This window comes from Phlebotomus papatasi, chromosome 1 (genome assembly GCF_024763615.1).
Source record: "Phlebotomus papatasi isolate M1 chromosome 1, Ppap_2.1, whole genome shotgun sequence".
Classification (NCBI taxonomy): Eukaryota; Metazoa; Arthropoda; class Insecta; order Diptera; family Psychodidae; genus Phlebotomus; species Phlebotomus papatasi.
The window spans coordinates 23,855,246-23,878,155 of record NC_077222.1 but is presented as its reverse complement, the minus strand read 5'-3'; the positions used below and the strand labels follow the sequence as shown (position 1 = coordinate 23,878,155).

At 35.3% G+C, this 22,910-nt stretch overlaps 3 protein-coding genes across 3 annotated transcripts; 1 reads left to right on the top strand and 2 right to left on the bottom strand.

Annotated features, from left to right (window-relative positions):
* Positions 1-380: 380 nt before the first annotated feature.
* LOC129799801 (ATP-binding cassette sub-family C member 4-like) lies at positions 381-10,117 on the bottom strand. Its single transcript, XM_055844021.1, has 7 exons — positions 9,867-10,117; positions 7,469-9,803; positions 7,255-7,405; positions 2,239-2,469; positions 1,858-2,150; positions 709-1,798; positions 381-475 (listed from the first exon to the last, which is right to left on the bottom strand). Exons 1-6 carry the CDS (start codon positions 10,067-10,069, stop codon positions 1,100-1,102), a joined length of 3,912 nt encoding a protein of 1,303 aa, XP_055699996.1. The 5' UTR covers positions 10,070-10,117; the 3' UTR covers positions 381-475; positions 709-1,099.
* A 7,232-nt stretch (positions 10,118-17,349) lies between these two features.
* Positions 17,350-18,503, bottom strand: LOC129798280 (zinc finger protein 830). The gene is made up of 2 exons (XM_055841340.1): positions 18,295-18,503; positions 17,350-18,190 (listed from the first exon to the last, which is right to left on the bottom strand). Exons 1-2 carry the CDS (start codon positions 18,423-18,425, stop codon positions 17,413-17,415), a joined length of 909 nt encoding a protein of 302 aa, XP_055697315.1. The 5' UTR covers positions 18,426-18,503; the 3' UTR covers positions 17,350-17,412.
* Positions 18,504-22,022: 3,519 nt separating this feature from the next.
* On the top strand, positions 22,023-22,802 carry LOC129798283 (huntingtin-interacting protein K). Its single transcript, XM_055841343.1, has 3 exons — positions 22,023-22,240; positions 22,327-22,434; positions 22,505-22,802. Exons 1-3 carry the CDS (start codon positions 22,091-22,093, stop codon positions 22,598-22,600), a joined length of 354 nt encoding a protein of 117 aa, XP_055697318.1. The 5' UTR covers positions 22,023-22,090; the 3' UTR covers positions 22,601-22,802.
* The last annotated feature ends 108 nt before the right edge of the window (positions 22,803-22,910 follow it).

The following is a 22,910-nucleotide window of genomic DNA, read 5'->3' as shown; positions in this document are numbered from 1 at the left end:
TACGAAAACGAGTTTCGATGTGAAAGTGGTACTTCAATCGATACAAATATTCGCTGTCACTGATCCCAAACACACACCGAGAAGGGATGCTGTGATATAGTAACGGCACTGATTGTCCACACAGAGCTGCGATATAGAGTGGCTACCCGTATCGGGGGATAAGATAAAATAGGAGTGGGGAAGCATAAGGGGCCCAATTGGTGGCCTGGATGCATCGGAATATCCGAAATGGAGAACTGACCCCTGGCAAAATCTTATCTTAATCTTATCTAGACAGAAAGCTAAATGTTTCTGATCACCTGCCAAGAGAATTTTAAGTAAACTTTGGGAAAAGTAACAAAAAAAAAAAAAAGAAAACGTCTTCGTAAAGTCAAAAATAATTTTATTTTCATTTATTAATTCGGACAATGATCATATAACAGTTTCATTTAAATTTTTCTTCAAGACTTTAAGTGCACAATTCACGTTAAGATTCCTAGGGGAATTCTGTAACATTATGACAATGTCATATAGAAAATGTGATTTTTTTTTAAGTGGTTAATTCGGAAGAACTAATCGAATAACTGATTTATGTCTGTTACTAAGAGATTCATAGAGCTCTTTTCAACGGCTATTAGAAGCTCATTGGGCTTTAATGTTATTCTGCTTCTGAATTTATCATGAAAGTTTGTCATATGACATTGTCATATTGGTACAGAATTCCCCTACTGGTGTACTAATTGAAAATAAATAGTGCTAAAGAAATTTACAGAACTGTCTGAAAATCTTCCAAAAGTCTCACAAACAAATCTTTTTTCTTTGAAGTAAATGAATAAGATTATTGAAACGGATTTTAGTGAATTTCTAATACTGTTTTTATTTAGTTCATAACGAAAAATTTCTAATGTACCAAATTTAAAATTATCACTGGGAAATTCATCACAGCTGAACTAAAGCTTAAGTAAAAAGAAAATAGTTTTTAAGTGATAATATCACATGGACACTAAATTGAAGTAGTATTAGGAAAATAATTATAAAATTCGGATTAAAAAGTGGTACAACTTTGCGTAAGATACATTAAATATCATACGGTGGGGTCATAATGGATTAATTAAAGATCTTATTCAGACTCATATTTCGCTTTGAGGAAAGCTTCCTGAGCCACCTGGCTTAAGAGGGAGGCCGTGGCGGGTCCTGTTTGGTCTACGAGTGACCTTAGGTGCCCCCCGGGTCGTTGGAGAAGTTCATGGGGCTGCCCAAATTCCACCACGCGACCAGTATCAATCACCAGTACGCGATCACTGTCCATGACCGTGTGCAGCCGATGGGCGATCGTGAGCACTGTGCAATGGGCGAATCTCGTGCGAATTGTGGTCTGGATGAGGCGATCGGTCTCCGGATCCACATTGGCTGTCGCCTCATCTAGCACCAGGATGCGATTGTCCCGGAGAATGGCCCTGGCCAGGCACACCAATTGCCTCTGGCCCATGCTAAAGTTCGATCCTCCATCTGCCATGCGACAGTCAATCCCACCAGCCAACTGCCCCACAGCTCCACGCAACTCCACACCCTCCAGAGCACTCCAGATCTCGGCATCCTTGCGCTCCTCGAAGGGATCGAGATTGGCTCGCAGGGAGCCCGAGAACAAGATCGGATCTTGAGGGATGATGGAGATTTTGCTCCGAAGATCATGCAGACCGAGTGTCTGAGTGTCTATGCCATCGATTTCAATGCGTCCCTCAATAGGAGCTAGCCTAAACAGAGCCTGGATCATTGAAGACTTCCCAGCTCCCGTTCGGCCAACAATTCCAATTTTCTCCTGTCAACGAAAATTTATTTAAATTTCCAATCTTTTCTTATGGTTTTTTCTCCACTCACCCCAGATTGAATTGAAAAAGTAAGATCCTTGAGAATAACCTCCCCTTCATCAGAATACCTCAGTGATAAATCCTTGAAGTCAATAGCTCCTTTACTGGGCCATTCCTTCGTCGGTTTGTTCTTTTCATCAGTCTCAAGTGGCGGTTCAGACGGTAACTTTGAATACTGAATTATCCTCTCGACGGAAATCATCTGATTCTCCAACTCTGCCGTTTGCTGCATGCCCCACATGCAAGTTCCAACGAGATTCACCACTTGTGTAATGGCCAATCCAACATTTCCTCCCAGAACATCTTCGCGGGAAAGTGAAAAAAAAAGAAAAAGAGAAGATGCGAAAAAGTCATCGCAGGGAATCCAATAAAAGAAAATTGAATCACTCACTGTTATCAAGGACGAGAAAACTGAGGACAACAATGGAAATGTAGAGAACACATGCCAAATCCAGCCACATTGAGAAGGACTGGGAGCATGCCAGGAACATATACCAAGCTGAGGAGTTGAAGTCATTGTGGTAGTTAAATTCTGCCTCCAGGACATTTTCGGCTTTGAGAGCACGGATTGTTGATAAGCCTTGCATGGTGAAGTTCATGTGAGCGTAAACGGGACTTCGTGCTGAAAATCAAGTAAATCCTCAAATTAACCACATATCTCCTTACCACTTGTTCCATTTATCTCCATCTCTTAGTTATTTGTTAAATAGCTCTCGTTAGTAAAAAAAATAAATAAGCGCTCAAGTGGAAATACTTAATCATAAGTGGAGCAAGTGGATCAATGGCTCTACAAAATCTCTTATTAAACGATAGTTCAAAGAGTTGTACAGTTGTTAAAAGTAAAACAAAGACACTTGGAAATCTGGCAAATAGCTTTAATCAAACCCAAAAAATCCTACTTTAACCAAATTAAATTAAATCAAGAATCGGGTAAATGGGCTAGAATAGTTTAATTCAGAACCCCCTCCAAGTGGGAACATTTTTAATTAAAAATCTATCAATATAAATGGATTTTCGATTTATCAGAAGCGCAAGGAATCAAAAGAATCATATAAATAAGATTGTGTTTAATGATTCTTTATTCCGTATAGAATTGTGAAAAATTTCTATTTGGATCAAACTCTAAATGTGTCTTGTCTACTTTATCCTGATCAGCAAAATCTCGAATGTCTAAAAATCCCGAAAGGCTAAAAGTCCCGAAAGTCAAAATCCCGATTTTCAGGATTTCGGATTCTCAGAATTTTGGCTTTTAGGGATTTTACCTTTTCGGGATTTCGGTTTTTCGGGATTTTGGTTTTTCGGGATTTTGATCGGCGTTGTAAATTTTAAATTTCAATTTGACATAGATTTTAATTTGGTTAATAAATAACCCAAAGTTGAATAAATAGAATGGCACAGGTGTGCAAGAACCTTTTGAAATCGAACAAACTTGAAACTTGTACGTCAATAATCAAAACGCTACCTGAACTAACTTATTTTAACGTTTATTCGGCTTCAAACGGTTACTACACACCCCTTTAGGGGCTTTTCAAAAATGATTTGACAAATTAACTCTTATACAGAGAAAAATAGTTGATAATCAGATCGACCCTGTTGATCAAAATAGTTGATTAATCTGACAATTGATCAATAAGTCGATAGAAATGTTAGTAATTTCTATCAACAGTTGATAGTTTGATCAACAAATTGGTAAAAAACTTGATTTTATCTACACAAAGGTTGATTTTCCGATTTTTTCGACTAACAGTTAATCAGATTTAAATACATTTCTATCAACTGTTGATCATAAAATATCGAAATCAACTTAATGATCAAAATGTGTATAAAATTTATCAACTATAAAATATAAAAACCAACTAAATAATCACCTGTCGATAGTAATTGATCAATAGTAAATTCTTAAGAACCAAGAATGTTTTGAACAATTGATTATAGTTAACAACTCCGTTTCTATTTGTCATCTGTTCTATTTTGTCGTCAATTGCATTGAACATATCTACGATATTCAAGTTGGTCAAAAGATTTCACGTGCTCTCTCCAAAACATCACAGATTTTCTGAAATTTTGTTGTCAATTTTATTTATGATACCATGTTACCATGACACTCAAGTTAGTCAGATGATTCCATCTACTTTCCCCAGCAACAGTTGATCAAAAGTTGATCAAAAATTAATCATCTGTTAGTCGACCAACAGCTGATCAAAAGTTGATCAAAAGTGATCAACTGTTGATCTGAATAATACTGTAATTCTACAGCTAAATCAGTCCAATGAATCGAGTGGTGAACCAAGCTTTGGCGCCAAGTGATGTTCCTGATTTAATTGACCAATCGCGATGTCTGTAATTGTACTATATTTCATGATAATAAGTCTTCTTTTGTTTTATTCGCACTGCCAGTATATAAATTATGCATTCAAATTCTATCTCGCCTGAATTATTGCTGTTAACTGTAACAAAATTGATCACCTGTTGATCAAATGTTGATGCCATTAAAAAATAAACAATTTTATCCATTTTATCAAATATCAGATAACAAAGGAATCCATCGACTCATTACATTCAGATTGGCTTTATATTAACAACATAGATTCGGATAGGCATAATAGGGAACGTGTCATACTCAAAAAGTGCTACATTAAATTTTCCTTTAAAGTTTAAAATAAAGCATTTTTAATTATTTCATAAACGGTATATGATGAAGGAGATCCTGCAGCCAGCAAAAGTATAGATGGTACTGTGGCATAGCGGACGGTGATTATAATGCATAGATCTCGGGTTCGATTCTTGCTTTGGCCCTTTATTGTTTATCTTCTTTTATGATGTGTTTTGTTTTTGATAACAGTTTTCAGCTCGCCTTTATCAGTGATCGTAACTTTTCATAAATGTGGCAATATTTGCTTGCTGTAATACATAGGGGAGACTGGGGTAAAACTTGTCAAAACGCATATTTAATTCTTTCACGAGCTCTGAGAAAACTTAAACGTTTTATAATGAGCATATTCTTATGGGAAATTTACTGCTCTACAACATTGCAGAAAATTATTTTCCTCTATCTTGAAAGAAATGTCATTTTCGAATCATTTTCTAAAAGTCGATTTTGTGGAGATTCCCAAAATTGCTGGGGAAAATTTTGTCAGTCTTCGGATAATTTGTGACGTTTTACTCTCGGCAAAAGTTAAAAATATCAAATAGACATATTTTTATAGGAAATTTATTCCTCTACAACTTTGTTGAAGATAATTTTTCTCTATCTTAACGAGAAATGTGCTTAAATTGAGCTAATCAATATTAATTATTTTCTGTAAGCCAAATAATCCAAAAATAGGGCTTAAAATTTCATTATTTTTTATTTTACATAATCCTTCCTCGAATCCCTTCAAACTTTGCAAGTTTAAGAAGGTTCATGAAGGCTATAATAAAAATTTCAAGCCTCACTCTCTTTTATTTTAGAAAATAGTGAATATTGAAATTTTCGTTTTGACAATTTTTGCCCCAGTCTCCCCTATATTTAAGACGCTGAGAGCAGATCGGGAAAAAATTTCAGGAATGTCTCGGACCTTCGGACGAATTTCTTATTATTAAGAAATTCGTACGTTCGCATTATTGTCGTAATAAATGTTGATTTTTTCTTAATAAGTTCCGTTTCATTTACTTTAAACAAGTTAATCGTTACTGTGAATTAAAAAGAAATATACAGTGCGTACCATTACCATAAGGTCAATTTGTATAATTCAATTTTTTTCTGTTTTTGTTTCACTTATTTTCTGCAAAATACTTTGAATTGAATTATTTTACAACTCTTTATTACATTTTTTGACATTACAAAGGCTCTCCCATATTTCCATTGAAGAAATGCTGATTTTTATGGTTTTCCAGTGTATCAAAACCATAAGGTCACTTCTCAATAGTCACATTTTCTTCTATTATATTTTTTTATTTAATTTTTTCCACAAAGTACTTTGATTTGAACCTATGTATAATAATATTTTCACAGCGCAACATCTTTCTTAAATTCGTTAAAACAGTATCCAATAATATTTTTATAAATTTCATTGCCATAATATTCTACTTCAAGAAATCAGTCAACACCCAATATTAGAAGTTAATAGAGGCAAAATATTTTCAAAATGACATTTGTATTTGAAGCATGTAATGTTAAAACATGTCAATGGTATTAAAAAGTCTTAAGTTGGTTAATATTCATAAAGCAATTGATCACTGTGCAACAATTTTAAACTTTTTTTTGTCCCTGGGTTCTTATGCTATTTTTTCTATTGCTAGGGCCAAATGATTTACGAAAATACTTATCATTTTGATTTCATTTGGATTTTGCGCCTGGAATAGGCAAAACCGTTTCTGCCGTTTTTCTTGATACTTGATTTTGATAGTGCTCAATTTTCGTTTGAACCTCAATTTCGAGGTTAAAAAGCAATCTGAGTGAAAAATTGCACATGGATGAAAATGTAGCTAATAAAATTCTCTATCAAACTCATAAAACAGATTTTTAGGGACAGTCCTAGTCTTCAAGATATTTTTGATTAAAATTGCTAAAAAGTTCGATTTTCCCATGCTTTCTGACATATATTATGGGATTATAGCGTTCCTGAGTGGTAGGCAAACTTACAAATTGCGTGCACATAATCCTAATAATAATAATGTTAACAATTAGGAAATTATCGTTAGGTTGCGCAAAATCACTTTTTTGTGTCCACAGCTTTTCTGAAGTTACTACGTTTGGTCTATTTCCGGTTAGTGGTGCATTAATAGTAATTTCATGGGTTATGAGCAGTATGATATATTTATATCATCGCTTAGATAAACAATTGTTTTAATTTAATCTTTATGGCTCCGGCACACCTTTTAGATCAGGAAAATTTCATGAAGTCGAAATTCGAAACCCTTTCTTTCTCACAAGTTTTGCATATGACTATTTCATTCTTTCGCATACCAAATTCGATTGAGCTAGATTGAATTTGGAGTGATGTTTAAGAGAAGAAGAAGAGTGCGAAGGAATGAGATAAACATATGCAAAAGAAGTGAAAAAGAAAGGGATGCGAATTTCGACTTCACGAAATTAGCCTGATCTAAAAGGTGTGCCGGAGCCATTAGCAACGGATTGTTTAATCACTGTATTTAAATATTAAGTTATTAAAATACTATTTTAAATATTAAGATTTACAGACTGAATAAGAGACGACAAATATTGCTGCTCGACGATATTATTCCACTGATTTAAGATTTATGACTAGCATCAATCGTTAAATGGATTAAGTTAAGTTATTTAGGAAAGTTAATCCATGAGCTAGTGCTTATTTTCAATAGAATTTCAAACAATTTAAGTAATTAAAAAATTCTTTTCGACCTCTAAAATTCTTAAGTTCATTTTTGTATTCAAATATTAACTTACAAGTAGCTTCCAGTCTCTTAACACTCCTTCCGGTAGTTATGTAAATCACCCTGATTAAATAAAGAAGTAGACCAACAGCAATCGTCGGGATCAGCAACCAATAATCAACTACAACAACAATTGCCACAATTCCTGCAATCTCCAGGAAGCACTAAAAAGTAATATTTTACAGTACTCTCATACTACTTTTATAACAATTACTAAAATGTCTTACAATGATAGTATCGATAAGACTTATCGGAAGATCCTTGTCGACATTCCCAATGTCCTTGGAGAACCTATTGAGAATCCTACCGGAAGAATTTGTATGATAAAAGGACATTCTCGATCTCGTGATCCCTCTGAAGAGGCGATCATGTAGCCTGATGGAAGCCATGAGGCACATTCGGAAGAACACGAAGTTCCTCTGAATTACCAGGTACGTGAGAATGGCCATGAGGACTCCGTAGGTGATTTGATACTGCCTCCTGATGGTGAATTCATGATCCGGAGAGATAATTGCAAGGAGATCTGTGGCATTTCCTAGAGATTCGAGGTAGCTGAATAGAGTGTCTGTGAGATTGAAGCCAGTTGTATTGAGAAGGTTCAGGGATTCCTCCCAATTGACCCATTGAGCAACGAAGTAATCAGTTCCCGTCATTGCAAGTTGGGCTAGGACGAAGAGGGATAAGGTGGTGATGATCATGCATTTGTTCCTTACGAACTTGAAGAAGGCCAAATAAACTGTCCACTTTACAGATCCAACAGCCTGTTCCTCCTTCTCTTCCTCCAATTCTTCGTTGTCTTTGGATTCGTAATAGTCAATTTGGGAGTTGAAGGTATTGAGCTTCCTCTCGGTAGTCGGAGATTTTGGCTCTTGAGCCTCGTCAGGAGTGTGAGCCAGGAAGCTATCAAGATTGCTTTGTCGGATCTCATCGTAAGATCCTTGGATTTCTACTCGGCCTGCGTTTAGGAAGACAATGTGGCGGATATCTTTGAGATATTGCAGCTGATGCGTTACCAGGATGACAATTTTATCTTCCAGGAAGCGCCTGATGCATCTCTCGAAGATGTGCTTCCCCACATGAGTGTCCACAGCTGACAGAGGATCATCCAGAAGGTAAATGTCTGCATTTCTGTAAATAGCTCTTGCTAGGCTCACCCTGGCCTTCTGCCCTCCACTCAGACTTACTCCACGCTCCCCTACGAGGGTTGCATCCCCAAATGGCCAGAGCTCAAGATCCCTTTCGAGGGCACAGACTTTGAGGACTTCATGATAGCGTTTCTCATCGTATTCCTCCACGAAAATTATATTCTGCTTGATGGTACTCTCGAAAAGCCAGGGTTCCTGGGCTGCGTAGCTCAAACTGCCATTGATCTCAATTGATCCTTCATCCAGGCTCAACTCTCCGATGATTGCATGAAGGATTGTAGACTTTCCAGCACCAACTGGTCCGACAATGCAGCACAATTCTCTCTGGGCTATTGAGAGGTCCACAGAGTTAATTCCTTGCCTGGAATTGGGATCCTCTCCTCCCCAGAGAGCTGTTACATTTTTCAAATGGACACTCTTCTCACTGGCGGTCTCGGAAACTATTCTCCTTGGCTGGATCTCTTCTGAAGCCTTCTCATCCGAAGGAATCTTTCCGTTTGGAAGGTTCGTCATGAGAGGAACCTCCTTGGCGCTCCGTTCCGGATGTGGTTGCTTCTTTTCCTCACTTAGAAGCAGGAACTCTGTGATTCTCTTCGAGGATACATACATCTCAGCCACAACTGTAAGTGCACGTGGCCAGAAGTGCACCATTGATTCATTGAGGTACATAAAGTAGGAGTAGACAATGAAGACCTTCCTGGCAGTGAAGACATTCCCGAAAGAGATGTAGGTCATGAGGGCGATGAATCGAGAAATTTGCGAGATGAGAATGAAAGAATAATTGGCAGCATCAATGTACGATGTTCCCCGGATAGCATCAATCTCTTTCCGTCGGACTTTGTCCACAAGGGCTGAGAAGGATTTCTCCCATGTGTACATCTTTATCACCTGGATCCCATGGATGATTTCATTCATAAACCTCACGCGTTTATCCGTTCTTTTGGCAGTTAAAAATCTAAATTTTGCTGCCAACTTCGCCAGCCACATCTGCATGGGGATAAAGGCCAGGAGAAAGGCCATCCCGATCAAGCCAGCAATACCAATCTCTCGGTACAGGAAGTACCCAATGAGCATAGCCTCAATGGGACCCTTGTAGAGATCATGAATAGAACTGAGGGCAGTGTCGAATTCCCCAACATCATTTGACATGAGATTTATCACTTGGCCATTGAGCCCACTAAAGGCAGCACACTTGGACATCCTAAGGATCTTCTTGTAAATCAGCCCAACACTTCCCAGGCGCATCTTCATGCCCACCTGATCCAGGTACAGAATATAGGGATGGAACATCAGGACAGGAATGAGACTAGATAGAATAATGCCAGCAGCATACAAATAGGCATCCTGTCGTGTGACACCATCCTGTTCAGGAGAGAAATAGGTCACCAAACCACCCATGCAGAGGGGCTGAACAATCCTGGAAGAATCACCCAAAATTCAAATCCCTTCCCTTATTAGGAATACCCACGGACAACCCCACCTCAGTCCCGATTCCGTGAGGGAACACAAAAGGCCAAAGATCATGACCTGCTTCCCATAAGCTCGTGCCAGAATTTTCAGGTGTGAGGGTGATTCTGCTTTGGATTCCTCCTCCCACAGTCGCGCAAATTTCTCCGAAAGCTTCTCACATCTGTGTTCTGGCAGCGTTTCATAGACATCCTCCTCCTCAATTGGTCTCTTCATTCCTGTTTTGTATAATTGTTTCAACCACCTGGAAGAAAGTGGGATTAAGGAATTCAATCAGAGGATTTTCCGCGCGAGATATATCACAAAAGACACCAAAAAGAGATAAATTCATTAAAAAAAAATAACCCTTCAGAACTTTAATTCTTCCCTCTGAAAATCGACAGAATTAATTGAATATTTCACCAAAAATTAAGTATATGAATAAACTATGTTACCTGATCCATTGCGAGAACAGTAAATTAATTTTGCATAATTTTATTATCGTATTATTTTGCAACAAAATACGGAAAATATTGATTAATTAATTGATTTAAATTTTAATTAGTTTTTGATTCCGAATTCAGTGAATTTATAGGATTATAGCAATATTGTTTAAACAAAAAATTTATACAAAGTAACTAAAGAGTAACTGATATGGACAATCCCTGAAATTAATTTTTTAAATTGTCTTTGCAATATATATGCAATTTTTCGGTTTTAGTATGCATAATTGCGTAGATATATTTACATTGAAAAAAAAAACTTTTGTAAATGAAGTGAACAAATTAATAATAATTTATTTCAGATTATCACTTATATTTTAGCTAGGGTGAATTTAATTTAGAATCAAATAATATTTTTATTTAATTTTAAATTATTATTATTATTATTATTTATTATGTATCGGCAAAAAGCCATATACATGTAAAAAAAAATCAGGTACATATAGAGGGCTACAATTCTTACAATTTTCTATCTATACCTGTCTAATGAATCGATTACAAAAATGAAGAAAAAAAATGAATACATTATTTAGAAATTAAAGAAATTCAAAAAAAAAAAATACTTTATAAATTTTAAACTATCTTAATTGCTTTTGGTGTCTTTGCTACCTTGAAAAAGAGAAGAGGAAAAAAACAGAAACTTAAATTGTTAAATTAGTTGCTCTTATAAAAAGAGCTACTTTAACTAAGTTATCCAAATTATTACCAAGCAGCTTTTTCAGTTCGACATTGGTGATGCCTATTCTGTCTCGGAGATGGGAGTATTCAGGACAATTGACTAGGATGTGCTCTACTGATAGTGGAACGTTACAAATGGAACAAGTGGGAGGGTCAGTTCTGTCCATCAAGTAGGAATGCGTTGCGTTCGTCTGCCCAGTTCGGAGTCTCGTTATAATGCAACTATTTTTGCGAGTCATGTCAGGGAATATTATTTTGTCTGGGTCTTCAAAGATTCGTCTCAGTTTATTAGTCATGTCAACGTCCTTCCAGTCCTTGCGTCTATTTTGCTTTAAAATACTTCTCATTGTTGTTTTCATGTCTGCATAAACTAATGAATTACTTCTTCTAATGCAACTTTCAGAAACCTCCTTCACGATTGCCTTAACTTCCTTTATACCAAGAGTCTCTTCGCATACCCAAACTACTTTTATTCGACCCTGAGAGAAGCATATGAGGTCATGGATCTTCAAGACAAAATAATTTTTACTTTTTGGATTCATTAATTCTTCTACATCCAAAAGAGAACTGGTAGCTATCAAGATTGGATTTCCTTCTGGGACATAGCAGTAGCAGGCTTCCATAATTGCAATAAGATCGGCATTGACATTGTGTGTATGCCTAGCTATATTTTTCTTAAATGAAATATCTAAATCTGCTGACCAATATGCGATCCTACTAATTTGTTTATTCCTGAAAGACGAAGTATAAATAATATTCCAATTAGAATGAATCCTACAATACTCATCAATTTTGTCTAGAGTTCGAGCAGTACCAGCCCCACTCACCCAAAAAATTTTGATTGCTAAATTTATATTTGAATACTTAAAACACCAAGGGGGATTACTTGAAGTGGACATTTTAATAATTTTATAATTAGGGATACTGTTTTCTCTAAAAGCTTTATTGGCAATTTCTATCCATGATTTTACTCTTCTTTCTTTATTACTAGGACGAAAATTTAATATTTTTTCATGTAACATGTGACTAGGTAATGATTTTACTTCTTCTAAATAAGACATTAATTTTCTCCTATAATTGATTGAAGGAACTCCTATAATTGAGTGAAGGAAAATTTTAAATTAAATGTGGCTATGTAAATAAGTGATTCTAAATAAAATGCTTCATTAAGGCTTTCTTTCAATAAATTTGTACTAATATTATAATAAGGTGGGGTAACTGGATCGTTTTCCGAAGAGTGCTACATAAACGCTTGTTTTTGGACTGATGAAATTCTCTTTTACTTCTTCTAAATCCATAGAATTATTCACTGTTTCATTCCGAAACATAATATGAAAAAAAAAATATCAAAAATATTAAAGAAATTTATAAAATAATGATAATACTTAAATAAGTCAGCATGCACTAACTGGGTCGCCTTTTCCCTATTTCACTTTTAATTAAACCTTTGGATTTAAAATACTTTTTTCACAAGGAAAAAACAATAAATGTTTTCAATCAACCAAAATATCACTGATAAACGCACACCCCGCACACCCTATAAGAAGTGATAGTTTTCGATTCCTATTGCAATTAACAATTTACGAATTCTATTTGAAAATTAAATTTGGATTTATTAGTACTTAGTTAACTCTTTCCGGACCACAGCATATGCTGCAAGCCAATTTCACCATTTTTTAATCAAAAATATCTAAACTCAGGAATTAATTGAGGTTCTACAAAAAATATCTTACATTTGGACATCCTTATAGTTTGTATCATCCACAGGAATCGGATTTTTATAAATTCTGAACAATTAAAAAACATTGTTTTTCATAGAATATTCATATGCTTCTTTGGGTACTCAGAGTACCAAAAGAGACGAAAGAGTTAAGTAACTTTTGGAAAAAATGAGCGCTTGACAACGAAGGATCATTAAAGAAAATCAGGATTCGACACTATTCTAATGTGATTGTATTTCATGTGGTGTGGATATTTACTTAAAACTGTCTCAAATTTGTCACATTCGAGAGATTAATCTTGTGGTCAATCTTTTCCTTCAAATTCAACAGGATTGAGGTCCTTAGATCAGCCTGGCCATTCCAGAAGATCAATTTTATTCTGATTAAACTAGTTTTAAAAACTCTTGGCAGTGGGTTTGGGATCATTAGTTTGGTTAAAACCGTTAAAACTTAAAAACCAAAAGCAAATTCCTTTCGATGTTGAAGTACATGTCTTGTCCAAAGATATCCTTGTAAACAAATTGGTTTATATTGCCTGATATTCGATATACAGACCATACGATACTTCGCAAAATGTAACCCCATACTGTAAAATTACCACCGCTAAGTTTTACGTTCTCAATTATGTATCAAGGACAAAATTTTTGACTTTTGGGAAATCTAATATTTTATTAGGGGAGGGTGGGGCAGTTTCAATTTTTGCATATTCTTCTTATCCCTTTGAAAGGAATGGGATAAAACCTTTATGTTATTGAAGAGATAACTGAGACCCATGTTCATAAAAATAATTAATTTCGTAACGCTTCTCGTTTGAGTTCTGTAATTGATTTTATAAAACTTCATCAAAATTAAACTTTTTGTAATGTTTTATTATCAACAATTTCTGAACTATTGAACTTATCTATCGAAGTAACATAATTGTGTTAATTTACTAGTGGTTTTACGATTATTATAAGGCATTTAGCGTTGAATGAATTCTAAGACGGTTCTCACAATTTTGATTTGAGTTCCGAAAGTGCGTAAGGGGCAGTTTCAAGCAAGCACATGGAGAAGTTTCCTGTGTCCAATAATTTACTTTTTTTAATCAAAATTAACTTAAAGCAATCACTGAGAACGTTTTGGAGCTGTTTTTGTCGATAAAGTTCGAAATTTTGGAAAGTAGATTTTCTAAAAACTCATTAACAAAAAAAAAATAAAAAAAAACAATCTTTTAATGATTTGAAGTGCTTAAAAACGCTAAAGTTAATTGTTATAATATTTTTCAGAATGCTTTCAGCAAGATATTATAATTTTTTTGTAGTATTATGACAATTCAAGATTTTAAAATACTATTATAAAACTGTTGTACTAAAAACGACATGTTCTAAGGCGACATATTGATCTATTTATATTCTGAATTAGCTTAGAACTACAAAAGACATTTCTTTTGTATAAAATATAAAAGAGAATTGCTCAATTAATAAGAAATAGGATTGGAAATTTGTGGCGATATTTTATTTTCACTGTATGATCAATAAGAGTTAAAATTCTGTTATAAAGTTCTTGCTCGATTATATTTTTATGTTTTAATGTCCTAGAAGACTTTAAAATAGTAATTTTAATTCTGATATCGCAAGTTTCATATAAACACATTTTTTCTTTCTCAAAAATTGCCTCATTATTTATCTTGAAATTGCCCCGCAACGGGGGACTTTCACGCATTCTGCCATTCAAATAAAATCATCTTCTCCACAATAGACCAATGAAATTAAAGGATTATTGTTATTGTTTTTATTCTGTATAATGCCCAATGCACAATAACTTTTCTTTAGTAAGCATGTTTTTGAAATTTCAATGAGAGTAAGCGAGATCTACATCTAGTCATCTCGCTCATTCTCATGGGAATTTTTGAAAACATCATTATAAACAAAAGTTATTGTGCGTTGGTCATAACTGTATAACTGTATTTTATAACTGTAATTCACAGAATATACAAAGTTTTACTTCTGTTTATCATCTTTTTGCAAAATGGTCTCAAAATCCATTTTGCAATTTAGGGGTGAAACTGCCCCACCCTCCCCTATGTCATATCCAATGATATTAAATAAAAATACATCGGTTCAAAGAATATTATTCAAGAATTACAGGTATTTCGGCATATGCTGTTTAACAAAAATCAAACAGGTACAGTTTCGTTTGGATACCAACTCTATACGTCTGGCAACATTTCTAAACCGGGTATTTTTACATAATTGGCTTTAAGTAATGCTTACATCAGTTACTTTTTCCATTTTAGTTTAATTTGTTCCTTTATTTTCGGTACGGCAGCAAAAGAATTCAATTTTACTATACGAACAATGGCAAAAACTTCTCTAGACATGGTCATTCTTTCTCAAAATTTTCGAGTTTTTTTGCGTGATTTTTAAGTTTTATCATAAAAAATTATTGAATTAATGGTAATCTTCCTTAAACTATACAATTTTAAATAAAATTTCTTAGTTATCCTAAACTTTTTATGTATAGCCTGTACATCTGCACCACATGATTTTTTTTGTTCTCACAACTTTGTATTACGGAAATTTGTGGCATTAATGCCTATAAATGGTCAAAAATACAGAAATATAATATAATGAATTTTAAAATAAAACTAAATTTCAGGTAACATTTTCTGAGAAAATGAAATTGTTCTATTTATATTGTCCACAAGAATTATACCTAAACTCATAAAATGACAAAAAAACATGGTTCTAACAGATTCAAATATTAAATAATTATCATTTTTATTTATAAAAGGTATTATATTTTCTAAAAAATAAAGTATGATCAGGTATAAAGATTGATATTGTATCATAAAATATCAAAATAAGAAAATCGTTGAAGGTGTGCTATTTATCTTGTCGCCACTATAATTATCAATAAATGATAATAAGCTAATTAATGTTTAACTGAAATATGTAAGTCTCCCCTACAACTTTCCCCTGCAATCCAAAATTCCTAAATACTGAGGGACCGGGGGCTTCTTCCACTAGAAGTAGTTACATGTTTTTTATAATTTTTTTTCTTTTATAAATTTTTACTGTTAAAGTTCTACAAATTTATTAATTCAAACTAGAATTTAAAAAAAAGACTTAAGTCTTTTTCAGTTATTTTTCTGTCAATTAGCTGTAATAAAAATTTGCTAAAACTCTCCCCAAATGCTTCTTTTTATACAAAAAAAAATAACTGTAATGTAGGGGGAAGTAGAGTACCTTTGAAATGGGGCACCTTGGAATTTGAGCTTTTTTCCTCTATTTTTGAATGGAACTGGACTTTACCGTGACTTAACTAAGCTTCATGAACCAATTGTGGAGCTAAATTGCATTAAGAAAAGCTTCATTTGTTATTAAAAATAAAAGAAAAAAGCCCAATTTTACAGGTACTTCAATTCAAACATGCCTCAATTCCCATAATTATTTTTTACGCTAAATTAATTTCCTTGACTACGCGAATAAATTGTAACAAAAGCCCAATTCGGCCAATTCACAGTATTTTATTCTTCAGGTTAAAAATCCCAAAACTTACCAAAAAGTCCTCTTGGACAGGAATGAGGCATCCTCAACGGGATTCCTCAGTCTGTTGTTCTTAACACTTGCACTTCTAAGCATGATTGGTTTTCAATCACAAACACTCTTCACTTAATTGAAGAATAAATTTAAAAACCACTAAAAATGATTGTATTATCACGAGATAAGATAATTTCGCAGTGATTTATATCAATTTGTACTAGAATTCCGTGTTGATATTCGGTCTTTAGAAGGTCTCACGCTGATAACGCGCTAATCAAGAGATTTCCACTCTTATTCAATGGTATCTCTTGAGCTCGTCATCTTAGTACAGCACATTGTTCTTGGGGCAGCAAATCAGCTGCGTTAATCAGAAGAGTCTTTGGAAACGAATGACTGAACGTGGAACTGATTTTGGGGTATATATAAAGCATCTGCCCCACTATCAGTTCAGAATCACACAGACAAGCCAAAGAAGGGGCATGTTTGTTGGTTTTTTGCTTTGATGTATTCGTGGGGAAATATTTATTGCACAATTTTGCGTAAAAATTCAATAAATTGATTTTAATTCATTAGCTTCATTGGGAATGGTGGGGAAATGTTTGAATGGATTTTTCTGGGATGGCTTTTCATCTGAACAATTTCTCTGTCATTCGATTTGGGATTGATATTGACGAGAAATAACTTTGGAAATTCTTCTAACGCATGTGTTAATTCTGAGGGGAACAACCGGCAAAATACTAATACATTGATGATAAGAACTCGTGCGTTTTTTTGGAGTAAAAATACTATTTCACATTTTTATGAATGACGTCTTCCTGCGAAAGATAATTTCACAATAAATACGTCCAGACATTGCCGAGGGTTTATCTAAATGCAATTTACTTGATACAATAATTAAATCTTATTTAATTAATCAAGCTTTTTGCAGTTAAAATTCTTCTAAAATTTAATTTAAGAATTTCTCAATAATTTGTTACCTGTTCGATGGAAGCGCCTGGTATTTACAGCGGAGGCGCCAGGTGGTTGCGTCTGAGTTGCGTGCAACTAACCTTGCAATTAAATCAGTTCTTCCGGAAATCAAATAAAAAACATTTTTATCATTTACAAAGGACTTTTAATCAAAATCTTATCTATCTAGAGGAAAATTTAACAGACTAGCGATGAGATTTCTTGGACCTCCAATCAACAAACTCATCAAATTCTTCGGATTCTTGCCCTTCGCTGCCGCTGTCGTCATCCAGGTCCATATTTTTCGCCTTGGAGCGCTCCAGTTCCGCCGCCGTCGCCTCCTTCTTGCGCTGAATGTCCAGGACACGCGACCAATTCCTTATCTGCTCGTCTATTTCATCAATTTGCCTCTCCGCTGTGGATTCCTCTTGATCTTCAGCAATTATTGCATTAGACTCCGTCGCAGCTTCCCGGATTTCCCTCTGAAACTTTTCCCATTCCTCCTCAACGGGATCCTTGTATTCCTGATTTCTAGCCTTGGCATCCTTTACCGGATCGTCGAAGAAACCTTCCGGCAGGGCTTCCTCCTTGACAGCAGTATCCACTTCCATTTCCTCCTGAGTCTCCTTGGGTTTCTCTCCCTCCTGACTACTTGACTTACCCTTCCCCGTGTCAAAGAAGTCACCCGGAAGAGAATTTGATGCTCTACTGGATTCCCCCGAAGCCCCCGAAGGCACTTGCGGCCTGACAGCCTGAGGATTGGCATTCTTGAGGATTCCCTTGAGTTTCTTGGCAGGTTGAGGATCTGCAGCAGCTGCTGGACGTTTTGCAGGAACCTGAAAATTGTGTGTCTGCTCCTTCAGCTTCTTCGCCTTTTCCACATTCTCCCTGTGAAGCTTGGCATTGACATGAACCTTCCAAACATCCTCCGACCGGACAATGCTATTGCACAGAATGCACGTCAGCTGGCCTAATTCGTTATACGTATTTGGATAACCTACATTAAGGAAAATCTCCAGAACATTTCTAAACAATTCAACAAAAAAAATTAAAAGAAAAATACGAGAAAAGATCATTTAAAAGGATATTTTGCTAAAGGTGAGTCGATCTTCTTGGGCTTCTCTCCAGCTTTCTGCGTTTTCTGCTTCTGCTCCTGCATCATCCGCCGCAGATCATTCTGGGAGTACTTCTGTTTAGCCAGCCGGAACGTTGCAGACATTTTAGGAGATTAGATCACTGGAAATCCAGAGGAGAAAAGGAAGTTTTTGAAGAAGATATTCTTCACAACAAAAACAACAGTCAAAATCGTGGACACTTTGAATTGATGTTATTTTACACGTATAATACAATGTAATAATTTTCTGAATAAATTACTTGGTGTTTTAGTTACATTAATTACATGAATGATACACAAAGGCGTCGAAAAACAATATTGCACATATATACTTTAATATACAAACAAATTTTAAGAGCAAAAGCCATAAAGCCTTTAAATAAAAGAGAATAAAATCAATTCAAGAAATTAAAATAAAATCTTGAAAAAATACACAGGGTTATTTTTCAGAGTTCAAATGAAAATTAGGCTCTTCAATTTAAAATTTGAGAGAGAAGGGATTTTTACGACAGGGATGTTATGAGTCGCGGTAGATTTCTTCTTTAATCATTAATTACAATATAAATAATAGAACGGGATGGCTATGTAATTAATCACAGGCGACATTGAGATGTAATTTGAGTAGTTCACTGGTTTACTAGATTTTACAAATTAATCTTTAAAAAATTGACTTAAATTCTTTTTTATGACCAGTTTTTTTCTCTTTGTATTGTATTTCATATTATTTTAGCTGAGATTCTTTACAATCTCAGCTTTTGTGGTCACAGGTGAAATCCGACCTTGTCAGATCGGGCCCAAATTTTGGATGTACGAAAATCATGTGCGCCAAAAAGCGATTTTCGTGGACGTCCCGTCCCGTCCGTTACATTTCGACTTCTGGAGAGAGAACGGAAAGAGATATCAAAAAGCGGTTTTCGGCAAAGGTTAAAAATCATTGGGCCGCTAGAAATTTATGATGTCAAATCCACCCCCCTCAACCCCCCTTCCGCTATTTTGGAACACCCCCAAATTTTGTTTTTTTCGATAACTCAGCCCCTATGGCATCCATCGATCTCAAATTTTAGTATGTTATAGCTGGGCCTTGGAGCTTTCGATCGTTACCAAACTTCACCCCCTCCGACCCCCCTGACCTGAGCTAGAGGGGGTCAAAAATTGAATTTTTGAATGGTCATATCTCCGGTTCTAATTATCGGAATGCAAAAAAAATGGAGTTTTGGAAAGCTCTCGTGGAGCACTACAACCCTCGTGACACCCCAATTTTATCCGATTTAATCGAAGATCCGATTAATCGAAAAATCGATTTTCGATTAATCGATTTCGAATATTTCGAAAACTAGACAATGCTTTTTCTTTAAATTTTAATATGTTGTAGCTGGGTCGAGGCCTTTCCAACGATGGGTCGCACTCCTCCATTGATGTTCCCTGACCCGAGCTATAATCAAAAATGTCTTGACCGGACTGCATTTTCTGTATTTATAAAGGGATTTCGATGAAATTTTAGCCTATATTGTATCTGAGAGCACGATCTTTCTAATAATGGGTCCCATCCGTCTCTACCCCAACCCACTGTACCCCGACCCCTACAATACCCATATTGGCCGGACTCTATCACTTATGTTTATTAACCGATTTCAATGAACTTTTTTTTTCTTTTGTTGGTCTTCCCCAATCAGACTATTTAAGACAGATTACCGAAAGCAAAGATTCCAAAGAAAAATTGGGAAAAACAAAAGTGTAAAAACAAAATGGGAATAAACGAAGATTTTGCAAATCATAAGACGCAACCATTTATGTACCTCTCTCTCTTTCGGTTTCTTTTCAATCGGGCTAAGTATTAACTCGGGTGGATGTTGCATTTCAAAGCAGTTTGTTGACAATTTTCACGTTTATTAAGCTTGTGTATTTTGATAAAAATGCTCAAATTTGCTATTGTGTCTTCTAGTTTTATCATGATTCTTTATCGTTGAGGGGTTTTCTTGTGTAATACACATTGATTATGAGTAAGGTAAAATACTCTCAAGTCGGTTGTCTCCTCAACTCTGCCAGTGGTATTATTTAATCAATTTTTTAACGTTTTATAGTCAAGTTCTAGTAAATTTAAACTGATTTCACTGTGCGACAAAATTTTGGTTTTTGTGGGGGTGTCTTTGACGAAAGTGCTAAAACTTGTTAGAGGGTCATTAGGGGTCTCAAATCTGAAATCAGTTTATCCGGGTCACGTTTAGATTTTTTGAATATGCATTTTTAGTTTTTTGCTGTTTTCTAAAATACAAACATTTATATCTCCGGTTCTAATTATCCAGTGTTAATCACATAAAGCTAAAATTACGCGTAATTTCATTCTTTATAACTCTTGTGAACATATCAAGAACCTACGGCCCTCAAATGACCCTAGACCCTTAAATGACTCTCTAACAAGTTTTGGCACTCTCGTCAAAGACGCCCACAACGTGTCGCACAGTGTTACCAACCATAGTGGTTGCAAATTTTTTTACTGTGCACTTTAACTTGTAAATTTGATGTGGTTAATATAGGTTATATATGTGAACAAAAAAATCATTGAATTACAAACAGTTTCACGTGCGAATTTATCAATAACTCTGATGGCATTTTGCACTAAATTTACAAATTAAGAGAGAGAGTTTGCTTTATCTGTATCTTACAATTTCACATGTATTTTTTTTTTCAATGCGTGCTTGGGCTTCATTGTACTTTTTAAGAAGGGTCATAATGATATACAGTAGAGTCTCCTAAATTCGAACGCTCGGGGGGTATTTTTGACATTTCTCACCTCCCAAATTCGAACGATTTTTTCAAAAGTAACGAAATTTGTGTGAGATTAAATTGTACTTTGAATCAAATTCCCGTACTTTCTCGCAAGTCTTAGTGGTAACATCCTTCCTTTTCATTTTACACGACCTACACGACCATAATGTATGTAAACACTCAGGAAGAAGCACATAAATATGATTTTCATTCACCAAAAATACGAACTTTCTAACATAACCTCACAATTGACATTTTGAATCCAAACGGCGTTCGAATTTGAGAGATTCAGATTTGAGAGACTCTACTGTAAAATCACATTAGAGCAAATTTTGCTTAAACAAAAACTTCGAAAAACGTGAACAATGTGGACAAGTCTTTTAAAATTTAACTGCTAACTGGATTATTGTACGTCACCAAGACGAAAAATAATCAAGAACCAAGAGTCTGTAAGGACTAATAATTTTATAAATCAAATACACTCAACTCTTCGTTATCCAGCACTTCGATATCCGGGTGACAGCTGCCAAACACTGCGGCGGTTGATATATTCAAAATTATTTTCACTAAACATGAAGTTTGTCCAGAGTGAATTAAAGTATTATTAACATTGTATCGAAGTTTTTAATACATAATTGTGATAAAAAATGAAACATAAGCACACCATGAAGAAAATTCTCTTTTTCTTTGGCAGACAGAAAATAAATTCACAATGCACAAAATAGAAAAACCGTTGATCATTCAAAAAACCTAAATGTCATTTTGTCCCCCAGTCAGCCGGATATCGAAGAGTCTACTGTAATACATTTTTACATGATTATAAAAAATCAGGTAAAAAATCATGAGTAATAAATGAAATGTAATAAATTCCTAGATTTAAATTACGCGTAAAATATATTCTTTTATCATATTTCCTAATAATTCCGGCAGATGTCTCTTCAGTCGTTGTTTTGGTCTTTTCGCAAATAAAAACGTGAAAATTGTGCAGAAAATTCTTTTAGAGAATGTCTCAGGCAGAGGAAGTGAATGGGACGGATGAGGTGCAGGATAAGAAACAGAAAAAAGCCGCTCGTCACGATGGCGGGGTGGCTGATCTCGAGAGGGTCACGGATTATGCGGAAGAGAAGGAAATCCACACGGCTGATATTTCCAATGTAAGTCCTAACCTCAAATTCATTCAAAATTTTGCAAATTTTTGGTCAAAATACTGATTTTATGGGGATTTTGGGGATTCCGGAAGGCTGTGAATATGTTTGGGGACAAGCGGAGCAAGGAGGATGAGGAGAAATTGGCCAAGGAGCGTGAATTGCAGAAGGTGCAAATCAAGAAGGAAGATGTCGAATTGATTGTAAGAGGAATGCTTTCCGGGAAGGGGGTTTTGGGAGGGTTTCTGATGGGTTGATGGTGTTGTTTTTCAGATCAACGAAATGCAAATCTCCCGGACGAATGCCGAGAAGACGCTTAGGGAACACCGAGGGGATGTTGTAGCTGCCCTGGAGGCACTGACCAATTGATCTCAACGGGGAAGGGGACTTGGTGCAAATTCACAACTTCCGGGAGCTGCTCTCACACACTCAACACACAGCTCCCAACATCATCCCATTTGCGATCACCAGAGACTCTAGACTGTGTCTAGGCGGGGTTTTGAAGAAAAAAAAGGCTTATATTTGTAAGACGACGATATTTGAGAATATAGAGGAAGATTTTCCAAGATAATGCTTGTCTTTAATTTCTTTTCTTGGGGAAGGAGGCGCGAGAGAGTGATAAGGAGGAACTATTTGGCGAATTGCTTTTAATACGCAATATCAAATCTTCTTATCTTTC

Excerpts from the sequence above, each read along its gene's own strand:
- LOC129799801 (XM_055844021.1), bottom strand. The coding sequence starts at position 10,069 with ATGAAGAGACCAATTGAGGAGGAGGATGTCTATGAAACGCTGCCAGAA. Across the intron at positions 9,804-9,866 it reads CTCACGGAATCGGGACTGAG|GATTGTTCAGCCCCTCTGCA; the intron begins GTGGGGTTGTCC and ends TGATTCTTCCAG. Across the intron at positions 2,151-2,238 it reads TTTTCTCGTCCTTGATAACA|ATGTTCTGGGAGGAAATGTT; the intron begins GTGAGTGATTCA and ends TTTCCCGCGAAG.
- LOC129798280 (XM_055841340.1), bottom strand. The coding sequence starts at position 18,425 with ATGTCTGCAACGTTCCGGCTGGCTAAACAGAAGTACTCCCAGAATGAT. Across the intron at positions 18,191-18,294 it reads ATCGACTCACCTTTAGCAAA|GTATAACGAATTAGGCCAGC; the intron begins ATATCCTTTTAA and ends TTATCCAAATAC.
- LOC129798283 (XM_055841343.1), top strand. The coding sequence starts at position 22,091 with ATGTCTCAGGCAGAGGAAGTGAATGGGACGGATGAGGTGCAGGATAAG. Across the intron at positions 22,241-22,326 it reads ACACGGCTGATATTTCCAAT|GCTGTGAATATGTTTGGGGA; the intron begins GTAAGTCCTAAC and ends GGATTCCGGAAG. Across the intron at positions 22,435-22,504 it reads AGGAAGATGTCGAATTGATT|ATCAACGAAATGCAAATCTC; the intron begins GTAAGAGGAATG and ends GTTGTTTTTCAG.